Source organism: Oncorhynchus gorbuscha, linkage group LG15 (assembly GCF_021184085.1).
Source record: "Oncorhynchus gorbuscha isolate QuinsamMale2020 ecotype Even-year linkage group LG15, OgorEven_v1.0, whole genome shotgun sequence".
NCBI lineage: Eukaryota > Metazoa > Chordata > Actinopteri > Salmoniformes > Salmonidae > Oncorhynchus > Oncorhynchus gorbuscha.
In genome coordinates this window covers 71,424,875-71,436,422 of record NC_060187.1, presented here as the reverse complement: position 1 = coordinate 71,436,422, position 11,548 = coordinate 71,424,875, and the positions used below count along the sequence as shown (strand labels likewise).

At 43.0% G+C, this 11,548-nt stretch overlaps 2 protein-coding genes across 5 annotated transcripts in view; both read left to right on the top strand.

Moving 5' to 3' along the window:
- LOC123997943 (cyclin-dependent kinase 14) overlaps positions 1-11,194 on the top strand; it is a 241,577-nt gene extending 230,383 nt beyond the window's left edge. For 2 of the 4 annotated variants that reach the window (XM_046302681.1, XM_046302684.1), the window contains one exon: positions 1-876. This exon is cut by the window's left edge and continues 2,684 nt beyond it. The gene's annotated coding sequence lies outside the window, so the exon portion shown is untranslated. Of the gene's footprint in view, positions 877-10,730 lie in introns of those variants that run through there. The other 2 variants (XM_046302683.1, XM_046302682.1) reach the window with 2 other exon arrangements.
- On the top strand, positions 3,116-6,963 carry LOC123997942 (frizzled-1-like). Its single transcript, XM_046302680.1, has one exon. The coding sequence runs from the start codon at positions 3,474-3,476 to the stop codon at positions 5,151-5,153; it is 1,680 nt and encodes a 559-aa protein (XP_046158636.1). The 5' UTR covers positions 3,116-3,473; the 3' UTR covers positions 5,154-6,963.
- Positions 11,195-11,548: the final 354 nt, after the last annotated feature.

Genomic DNA, 11,548 nt, shown 5'->3' with positions numbered 1-11,548 from the left:
CTCTGGGAACGAAAAGCATTTCTCTATGAAGGGAAATCTTGGGAAAGAAGTAGTGAAATTGCACATTGAGCACTGTGGTGGTCGAAATTATTAACATTTTAATGGGGCCTACTAGCATTTTAATGTTACCATTGGTTCTTGCTTGTAAAGTTAACTTCCAGATGTTTAATAAAAATGCATTTACAAATACGCCATTCAAATCTGAATTGGGGAATGGCTTAAGATGGATCTGTTTGCTATACTGGTCATGCTACGGAATGTGCACATTCTGAGTCATATTTCGAGATACATGTCAATATTTAATCATTTTGTATCCTTTGTTATAAACTGTCTTACTAGGCTGTATATAAAGGGGAGGTGAAACGCCTTGTGTAAAATGTAATAGTGACGCTTGTACTATGTTTGCGTACATACAGGGTCACGCGTGTCTCCTCTGCACCATAAAAGAGAGGATTCGTATTAAATATATATGGATATATACACATACAGTATATTTTTTGGCCTTGTCAGTTTCTTAACTGCGTAGACGTACAGTATATGTTGGGAAAGGCGTTTTGGAACCAGACATTCAACCCCCGCTGTACTCAACACTGAATCTGTGTTTTACAGTACAAAAAAAAAGCTTCTCTTTGCGTATCTATTTTTTCTTTTTTGTATGATGCTCTGAAAAGACATCATTTTTCACAAGTGGTTTCGGACATAGAAGAAGTGTTACCGGTCACGTTATAAACTGAAACTTAGGATATAATAGTAGAATAGCTGTTGCATTACCTATTTGTTACGACCTGTATGTAATGTTATTATGGAAGATGTAATGTCCTTCTGTAAATGTTGTTTATTGTTGGTTTACCTGAAATAAATAAAGTTTATTAATGCTTCAAACTGTGTTCAGCTACCAATGCAAAACAGCTGTTGTTAGGTCATGTATTACATACATACTTTCATACTAATTCTACCACAACTCCATTCTAATGGTCATGCTAGTGTGGATATTGGTTGCCTTTGTCCTCCTATTCATCAGTATTTACATAGTTAGCTACTTCCTGAAATTAGTTATCCCTGGAATTGATATAAGTACCGTACTTAGTTTTTTTTACGGCAAGATTTCCTCAACTGTACCAGCAACGGTTTCTAGTGATTTATCCTGTATTACCAGTCCCTGTTTGATGTGAGCTCAGCTGGCCTGATTACAGAGTCCCTCTTTGTATTGTACCACAACAGTGTTTTCTCTGGACACCCACCAAGGTGTTATGTCTCTGATTCAAACCATACCAATAGGTCAACAACATCTCCAAGTCTGCATCCCAAATTGCATCCCTATTGGCTCTGGTTAAATGTAGTGCACTATATAGGGAATAGGGTGCCATTTGGGATGCATGTTTGAAAAAGTATGTAACTTCAGTTATGAGTACAGTTTTCAGGCCTGCTGGTCCTCAAACAGATATAATTTATAACATGAAAACAAACAACCTCCAGGTCATAATGACTGCTGTGACAGATAGGTAGGAGACAAATACATGGAAACTGCAACAACACAATGTTTGCTGTAAGAATGTTATGTTCATAACGTTTTTAAAGTTTCTTTGGAAAAACATGAAGTCATTCTATTCTGTTCTGTGGTTATTGCATGTGGTCATAAATGGTTCTGAAACTGTTTTGCACCAAAAAAATGCATTTCCAATAGTTATTTCCAGTTTATCTCTTTAATGTTGGATCATATATCAACTGCATGAAGGTCAAATCTGACTCAAGGTTTTAATCGTAATGTTGATTGCTCTGGACAACTTTATTCCAAACTGAATAGACTTGGCTAGACACCCAGCCCTAAAACAAGACATTTAGTAATATACATCATTTTGAGTTTGTGTGTCTCTCTTGGCAGGGTGTAGCTTGAAGAACCAAATCTCACTGCATTCTTCTGTCAGGATATATTACATACTTATTGACTCCTTCTACATCCCACTGACAGACATGCCTCCTAACCAGTCAGAATGCCTGGGTAACTGATTAACATTAGGGATCCTCTGTATTTGCTTGGCCTCAGCTAGTGAGCCATGATGTTTTGAATTCTCAATAGAGAGTGCTCTGTGACAGGTTGATAACTAGAAATAGGTTTTGATGCACATCACTTGGGCTAATCATATTATTGATGTGCTATAACTGGTCATAGTGTTATTGATGGTTGCAACAGTAGTTGATTTGATTATTATTTATGTTGTTATGATATTGTTTTTGTACATTAAACAGTCTTACATTATCTAATATATCTCTGGTGAACAGTAAGGTACAGTACAGTACAGTTGATGACAAATGAGAGATAATAGACTCCCTAAAAGTCAAGGGGGGGCAGGACAGCCCTGTTAAGCTCACTGTAGTGGAGTATCACTCTTCCTTCCTTTGGTGTTCTACACAGGGTCTCTCTCTCTTTTTCTCTCTCACGGTTTCCTTCCTGTTCTCCTCTACACAGTGTCTCTCCCTCCCACTGTTACCTCTGCGCGCACCACTGTGTGAGATGGGTTTGAAACCCCTCTGATCCCAAAGTCTCGTGGTGACGAACCACTTTCATCCCTGTCCCTAGGGCCTAACGGTGGAGACGACATTATGGTTGAAAGGGGAGACTGATTAAAATGATGCTGGTTGTTCCCTCTTTAAAAGATCCATTTAGGCTATACTCTTTTGTAATATGTAACGCGCATGGCATTTATTTAGTGTGTTTTACAGTCACACACAGTTTTACTGGATGATAATACCAAGGGAGTCTGGACTGTTACAATAGTAGGCTATTTGAGGAGGTCTAATATGAGTCACACAGTTTTAATGAACATAGAAGTTAAATAAGGGTAAAGGGTTTGCTCATATAAACGGTAGGCCTTCTGTCAGATTTGTAAAACAGTATTTCCTTTTCCATCAGTTGTCCTAGATGTGGCTTTCAGAAGTATCATAGGCCTATTTATAAGGGCATAATTCTTATTTGAAATATGTGATATTGTTTCGGCTATAGAACTAAGACATTGACACGCAACAGCAATGCACAAGATGAACAATTGTAGACGATCCCTAAACCATGCCATCTGTTAGTCCAACCCTTTTTTCCATGTGGAGGAGAGAGAGACGGTTCACTGAGACAGCAGGGCGCCTGGAAACAGGTTTCAACAGCGCAGAGCGGAGAGAAGCTATCTCGTTTGTCGCGCAGCTAGAGTAGCAGAAGAACATTGCGGAGTCCGGACCTGAGTGTTGTGTATAGTAGGTTGGATTTTCTTCTCCAAATCCTGTCAGCGATATTTTTCGATTTTGGGGGACCTTCAACATCTCTGCGCAACGGCGGGGAGAAGCGAAAACAACCAAAAGTTACGCTGGAAGGGAGTAATGTTACATTTACAAGGAAAGAAAAACCGAGCACAGAAAGGGAGCGGGGAAGTAGTGGCGAGCTAGCTGGCGAGCTAGCTAGTTTTGGAAGAAACCGCAAAGAAAGTATGTCTGTGGCCGTGCGTAATGCTTTCGCAATGGATTACAACAAAGTACTGTGTATATTTTTGCAGCTGTTTTTATTGATCAGTTTAGGATCTATACGGGTAAATGGACAGTATGGCGACCGGGGAATGTCTATTCCGGAGCACGGTTTTTGCCAGCCGATTTCTATTCCACTTTGTACAGACATCGCATACAACGAGACCATCATGCCAAATTTACTAGGACACACAAACCAGGAGGAAGCAGGGCTCGAGGTCCACCAGTTTTACCCGCTTGTGAAAGTCCAGTGTTCTCCTGATTTAAAGTTTTTCCTCTGCTCCATGTATGCGCCTGTGTGCACGGTGCTTGAGCAGGCGCTTCCCCCGTGCAGGTCACTGTGCGAGAGGGCGAGACAGGGCTGCGAGGCGCTCATGAACAAATTCGGTTTCCAGTGGCCGGTCAGCCTCGCTTGCGAGTCTTTCCCGGTTCACGGAGCGGGCGAGCTGTGCGTCGGGCAGAATATGTCGGGTCAAAACACACCGGTCAACCCCACCCCTGATGTAACGGAGCCTCCGCACGATACTGCGATTGTAAAAGGACAGTTCAAGTGCCCGGCTTCTCTGAAAGTACCCACTTATTTGAATTACCGTTTTCTCGGTGAGGATGACTGTGGCGCACCGTGCGAGCCAAAGAAATCTAACGGAATGATGTACTTCAACGAGGAAGAGTTAAAATTCGCCAGGATATGGATAGTAATCTGGTCCGTGTTATGTTGTGCATCCACGTTATTTACCGTTCTAACCTATCTGGTGGACATGAAGCGCTTCAGCTACCCTGAGCGTCCTATTATCTTCCTATCCGGTTGCTACACCATGGTATCCATTGCCTACATAGCTGGATTTCTCCTTGAGGACAAGGTGGTTTGCAATGACAGGTTTGACAACGACATTAGGACTGTGGTGCAGGGTACCAAAAAGGAGGGTTGTACCATCCTCTTCATGATGTTGTATTTTTTCAGCATGGCCAGCTCCATCTGGTGGGTCATCCTGGCCCTCACCTGGTTCCTGGCAGCAGGGATGAAGTGGGGTCACGAAGCCATCGAGGCCAACTCGCAGTACTTCCACCTGGCGGCGTGGGCTGTGCCCGCCATTAAAACCATCACTATCCTGGCGGTGGGACAGGTGGACGGGGATGTCCTGAGCGGCGTGTGCTTCGTGGGCATCAACAGCGTGGACGCTCTCCGAGGCTTCGTCCTGGCGCCGCTCTTTGTCTACCTCTTCATCGGCACCTCGTTCCTCCTGGCCGGCTTCGTGTCTCTGTTCCGGATCAGAACCATCATGAAGCACGACGGCACCAAGACGGAGAAGCTGGAGAAGCTGATGGTGAGGATAGGGATCTTCAGCGTGCTCTACACCGTCCCCGCCACCATCGTCATCGCCTGCTACTTCTACGAGCAGGCCTTCCGGGAGCAGTGGGAGAGGACGTGGATCAGCCAGACGTGTAAGACGTACGCCGTGCCCTGTCCGGCCCACCCACACCCCAACATGAGCCCCGACTTCACCGTCTTCATGATCAAGTACCTCATGACTCTGATCGTGGGGATAACGTCCGGGTTCTGGATCTGGTCTGGGAAGACCCTCAACTCCTGGAAGAGGTTTTATACGAGACTGGCTAACAACAACCAGGGAGAGACCACAGTGTGAATGGTCTGAGTGGGGTGAGACCTCTGGATGTACTTTAGCCTATGATGGGTGTCCCCCCACACACAAAGCAAGTGTGTTTATTTACAGACTGAATGAATGATAATCGTTTTTGGACTTAATTGCCATGCAGAGACACTCATTGGTACATGATGTTTCTATTGTACATAAAACATTTTGTGAGATTTTTGTAAGTATATATTTGTATTTAAAGATCAAAATTCTCTTTTTTAGTGTTTCCCTCTATTAAAACCAACATTTATTTGACACACTTTGGGCATAATGAAAATGGACCTAAGTGATAAAGCTAACTGAGCATTTAGCATTAAGGATGTGGTTGTCTTAGGACCTGAGTTGGCTTGGTCACTGCTGGGAGAGGGTTGTAGCTGTCTTTGATCAGTAGATTGGCTCGGAACATTGTTTCTATTCTAAGCAGCAGAGTCCCGTGAAAAAACAATTGCTTCCTCGTGGGTCCTTATCCCCCATTATACTGTTGTTCTTTCTGTCCAGCTGTTCTCTTCTATTCAACATATTTCTAAATGCCTGGGATTTGAAGGTTAAAAATATGATCAACATGTATTTTAAAACGAGGTATAGGTTTGGGATTATGTGTTCACCATATTTCTAAATGCCTGGGATGTGATGGTTAAAAGTACAGTCAGCATTTTTGTAACAAGAAAGTCGGTATAGGTTTGGGATTGTGTGCACATGTACTGTGTAGCCTACATGACATGAATCCTCCAAATGCAAATGTTTTCATAACCTGAATGAGAATGAGCCAGAATGAGAACATTTAGCCCAAAATAAAGCCTGAATAGTTGCACCAAAGTTAAAAGCCGTCTTTTGGTGACACAATATTGTAATAGAATGGAAGTATAACATTTGCAGGATCTTTTCAACATTTTGTTCATGTGTTTCAGACATCCTTGCTGCCTATGAACACAGAACAGACACACGTCGTTTGTGGCTTTGTTTACCTTTTTGAGCACTTTGAGGGGAATACTAGCCTGGTCCCAGATCTGTTTGTGCTGTCTTGCCAACCCCTGAAGAACCATAGGAGTAGGCAGGACAGCACAATCAGGTCTTGGACCAGGCTAGGGGAATACAGAATGCTGGACAGAGACAGCTCCGACTCAGAGGTGGGCTACGTAACACATCAGCTGCACTCCCTAATGCTTTCTCACAGACAGACAGACAGACAGACAGACAGCTGAAATACCAATCCTTCATTGATGAACTAGCTGAAATACGTAGTTGCCTACTCTACAGCCGGCTGTATAATTGGCTTAGAAAAATTGAAAGCAAATGAATAATTGAAGGAGATAGGACAGCGCGCGTTTTGTCATTTTCAGACCTACAGGTAATCAGAGTCAGAAAATGAATATTCCCCAGAAGGTAATTGTTGGCAAAATGTGGCTTTATTTTTTTACAATGGGCCCAGGTGGCAGCTTTGAGCAGTCCCCTTTCACCCCTGAGTCATTTCTCCTGGTTAAGTGTGTGTTTGTGTGTGCACACATGCTCGTGTGTGTCGGTGCTAACCATGCAGGATGAGCAGCTGTCTTTAGGCTTTATAAAGCTAGACACCGTGATCTGTCCCCACCTCAGACATCTTCTGTTATGTTCTTGTCAAATGCATGAAAGTTATTTTACCATCGATGGCTCTCTATTAAACTACATGCTCATGCCTTTCACATCTATTATGTTTAATTCTGGTATTCTACATTTGTTTGTTATTAAAAACATATTTATAGATACATTTCTTTATATCCACACTGATTACTTTAAAGAATAAAAAATCCCACCTTTGCACCAACTGTCATGTTGATTTGAAATATCTATTATTTTCATTTGTTATAAACCAAAGTTGATGGATTGAATCATGCTGTTACCTAGTGTACATTTACATTTGAGTAATTTAGCAGGTGGTCTTATTCAGAACGACTTCCAGGAGCAATTAGGATTAAGTGCCTTGCTCAAGGGCACATCAACATATTTTTCAACTAGTCGGCTAGGGGATTAGAACCAGCGACCTTCGGTTCTTGGCCCAATGCTCTTAACCGTTAGGGTACCTGCCTAAAATGTAGTTTAAGATTTGGAGTGTAACAAATCTGCTTCATCGACTCTATATAGTATTCACTTTGTAACAACATGGTAATAGCAATCATTTTTACAGCTGGAAAAGCTCAACAGCGAACACAAGTTTTATCTCAGTGGTTACAGCCAACTGTGAAGTCTGGTTTGAAAAATTACTTCCTTATCCTGGGTGGATGTTAATCAAATGCAGCTCTCTGGTTAGGCTAAATGAGGTGGATGGGAATCTTGTGAATGGTTGGTATGCACTGTGAACGCTCGGAGGCCTTGCTTGTGTAGGGGCATTGTTGCTTTGCACTTAAAATAGCTTGTGTCCCATGTCTGGCTGTCACATACGTAGGTCAGCTACTCAACTTTCATACAGCCGTTGTTTAGGGTAGTCTTGTTGTTGTCTTTAATTTTGTTGCTCTGTTCACTCTTGTATCTATTGTGTCCAAGCTTCTCTGAAGTCTGTGGCTGTATAGTTTGTGGCTAAACTGACCATAACTTAATGTGAACTATATATATGGCTCATGTCCAGTAGTTTATGCATACGCACAGTTCAAACCGCTGCGTTGAAGATCTGCTTTATAGCACGGGTGACAATTAAAAGCAATGTTCCCAAGGTCGCAGAGACTCTGCATTCATGGTAAACGATACGTCGGCTTAATCGGAAGTGACCTTTACATGTGAACTGTGCTACAACGCAGATATTCTGAGCTACGGATTAAACCGAGCCCTTGGTTTCAGACAGGTTAGCAGGTGTGCTGAGGAATACTCCTTCATTTTCGTTGTGAAATGTTGAGTATCAGTGAGATGTCGTAAGTGCTTGGCACAGAGTTGAGGACTTGATTCAATGCAGTGCCTAAGCAACCTTCAGGTCATTTAGCTGAATGGTAGCCACTTCTAGTCTCTGGATTCATAGTAACATGGGCTATGTTTTCCTCCTATAGAAGTACCACTGACCGACCTCTATGGACTTGCAGTACATGCCTTAATTTCAAGCCCTTATTGATTTGACTTAGCTGACTGAACATATACTAAGGCTGCATCACAAATGGATTCATATCCTCTATATGGTACACTACTTTTGACCCGGGCCCATAGGGAATAGGGTGCCATTTATGACACTTAAAAAAAAAAAAATATTTTTATTTTACCTTTATTTTACTAGGCAAGTCAGTTAAGAACAAATTATTTTGTACCTTGTCACCTCGGGGGTTTGAACTTGCAACCTTCCGGTTACTAGTCCAACACTCTAACCACTAGGCTACCCTGACACACATAATATGTGTATGCTAGGTCTCACTCTGTCTGCCTCCCTCCCTGTCAGTGTGTCTTCCTGATGCCTGGCTTGCTACTGGTTTGTCAGGAAGTGCTTGTACAGCCAGCAGCCCAGTCCAGAGCACACAGAGAACTGCTTGTCCCTCAGTCTCAGTCCCTCTCCTCTCTGCTGCTCTGTGGTCAGACTTTAGGCCTACTCAACAGCTCTACTCTGGCCTGGAATGCTGGGAGCTGGAGGAGGGCAGGAGAGAGAGTATAGAGACACAATATAAACCTAAACCTCAGCATCAACATGCATTTATGGCCCAGTCACACAAGTTGCCTTGGACATTTTAAGAAGGCTATCGTGTTAATATTGCCACACGATGGATGTAATGATATTTATTCATAATGCAGAGAGCTCAGTGACATGTCCTAGTTTTGGAAAATACTGGAATAATTGCTCAAGTACTGCTGCTGTTTTCAAATTACTCAAATAACTTTCTGCTTCACCTGTCACTATGTATGAGGTTGACCTTATGAACTTCTGATGCCTCTATCTTCACAGAGGACACGGCAGGTCACACAGTGGTGATGTTATTGTGTGCTAACTCTCCCCTAGTACCTCCCACATCAGCCCAGACAACAGGTTTTATGACTGTGGAGCGTTTCAGACTTGTCTGTCTGCATGTTGTTGTTAGCTGATCCCACTGAGCATTTATCACCTCAGGGTAGACTTTGTAAAGAATGCTAAAGCTATGCTAACCAACTGACTGTAGTGCACTTTGGGAAGAATGTGAATGCTAACTGTCTACAGTGCCAGCCTGTCAGGTGGATGCAAAAACAAATCTCTTCGCCCGTCTTAGTCTATTATAGGTGAATACAAAGAAGGCTAAATTGCTGTTTTATAACCTAGAACGGTGGTTCCCAAACTGTGGGGCGATGGGTCGGCAGGGGGGGCGTGGGGGTCAGTCTGGTTTTCAAATGACTCTTGAATGAAAGTTGCAATAGTAGAATGCACAAGGTGCCATTTCGATTTGGGTAGTGAATCATCAGTTCCTCTTGTCATGTCAGTCATTGCAGACCTTAGAGAGCTATTTATAACTTGGCAGAAATGTCCAGATCAATGTCAGCTAACGATTTTTAGCTAGGTTTTTTAGCCCAAAGATTTTGTGGTAATGTTTGAGTCACTCAGATATCACATGAATAGACATTAGACATGGCAAAATGTATAGAATTGCAAGAAAAGTAGCTTTAAAACTGCAACATTTCCCCTTGCACCCCATGACAAAATGTATAGAATTGCAAGAAAAGTAGCTTTAAACCTGCAAAATGTTCTCTCCACCAACAAGACGAGTGTGAACAGTTTGTGTCATGAACCGCTTGTGCCCATCGAAATAGACGTGGCGCGAGCGCCTCCAGGGGTGGCTCGGAATGTTCCCCGATGCTGGAAGGTGGAACTGAGTGAAAAAGTTTAGGAACCCCTGGCCTAGAACGTGTTCATCCATCCATGTATTTAAAATAATAAAAACTGATTTTTAGGCTCTGTTTTCTCAGTCATAAGACATGCACACAGTCTGAAACACACACACACATTGACCTTGTCATCCCGTTTCCCAGCGGCCCCTGCCTGAGCCTGTCTGAGTGTGTTGAGATGGTCATGTCTGACATTGCCTCTCACACAAATCACTGCTGTTTCACAACGCCCTCCTCTGCAGAAGCACTCACTCACTGTTGAACAGAACAAGTCAAACATACTCAAACAGGCCTTTCACAGCAGAGCACTGAAGCTCTAGTTTGTGTCATCAACCCTGATTTGGGATAAGGTTGGAATGTTCATCATCAGTGAACATCTACAATAACAATAGAGTCACTGAAGTGTTCTTTTTAATTCAATAGATTTGAACAAGGCAATATTTATGGGAATATGAAACAGATTTTGCATGTTCATTCCTTGGAGTTTCCTGGTAGTGAGCTCATCTGAGCCCAGCTATAATTAGGTTTTGTTGTTTGTAGCCTGCAGGAAAATCGACTTTCAGTTCGAATCCTTTTGTACATTGTTTCCGTACATAGCACATAGTTTAACATTGCAATTTTGTGTTGAAACCTCCTCAAGGTCAAAGCAATGTTTAACAGCTCCTGTTCACTCTCTCTCTCTCTCTCTCTCTCTCTCTCTCTCTCTCTCTCTCTCTCTCTCTCTCTCTCTCTCTCTCTCTCTCTCTCTCTCTCTCTCTCTCTCTCTCTCAGTAGAAAGCAGATTACAGTATATTGTACCATGCTGTCCATCTGATCCCGTGAACTTGACCTGCCCCTCACACACACCTGGAAGAGATGTCACACCGGATGTGTCCTTGCTGCCCGGGTTCTTTGGGACGTCCCTACCTCATTGAAGTTGACATTTAAAATGGTTGGTAAGGGTTAAGGGTAGGGTTGACGTTTAGGGTAGGGACATCCCGAGGATCCTGGATAGCACCCACCACACTAGATTACATGCCAACATCAATATCTGTCATTGCTGTTGGTTTTGTTGGCGCAATCTCCTCTCTGTCATCTCTCTGAGATCATTCTTATGTTTACTTTCCTCACCTACACATTTCATTCCTAAAGCCTTTTCTTTATCTGAAACGAGGAGCCGCTATGTTTTTGGTAACACTTTATTTGCCTACTACCTACAGAAGGACTTCATTAGACACTGTACATTTCTGACATTAGGAGTCTCTATGTGCATGTTTGTATAGAATTTGCATTGCAATTTAGATAAAGCCTTCTGAACCCTTTTCCTGTGCCGTTATTTCTGTCAGGCCAATCTGAGGATTATTTTACACCACATTGAGAGCAGAGCAGAGAGAGTGAAGAAGTGCAGCAGTGTTCTGTGATGGCAGCCTTTTCCCTAGGGAGGTGTTGTCAATTCCCCGGCACCAATCGTAATTACGGTTTGTGATATCGTGTGACAGGGTTATCAAAGATTGCACTGCTGCGAAACCCTCTTCCTCAGGGAGAGGAGAGCAGCTCCTAACGAGGTGTCAATCACTGGGCCAACATGCCTGGGGGAGGAGGAGGAGGAA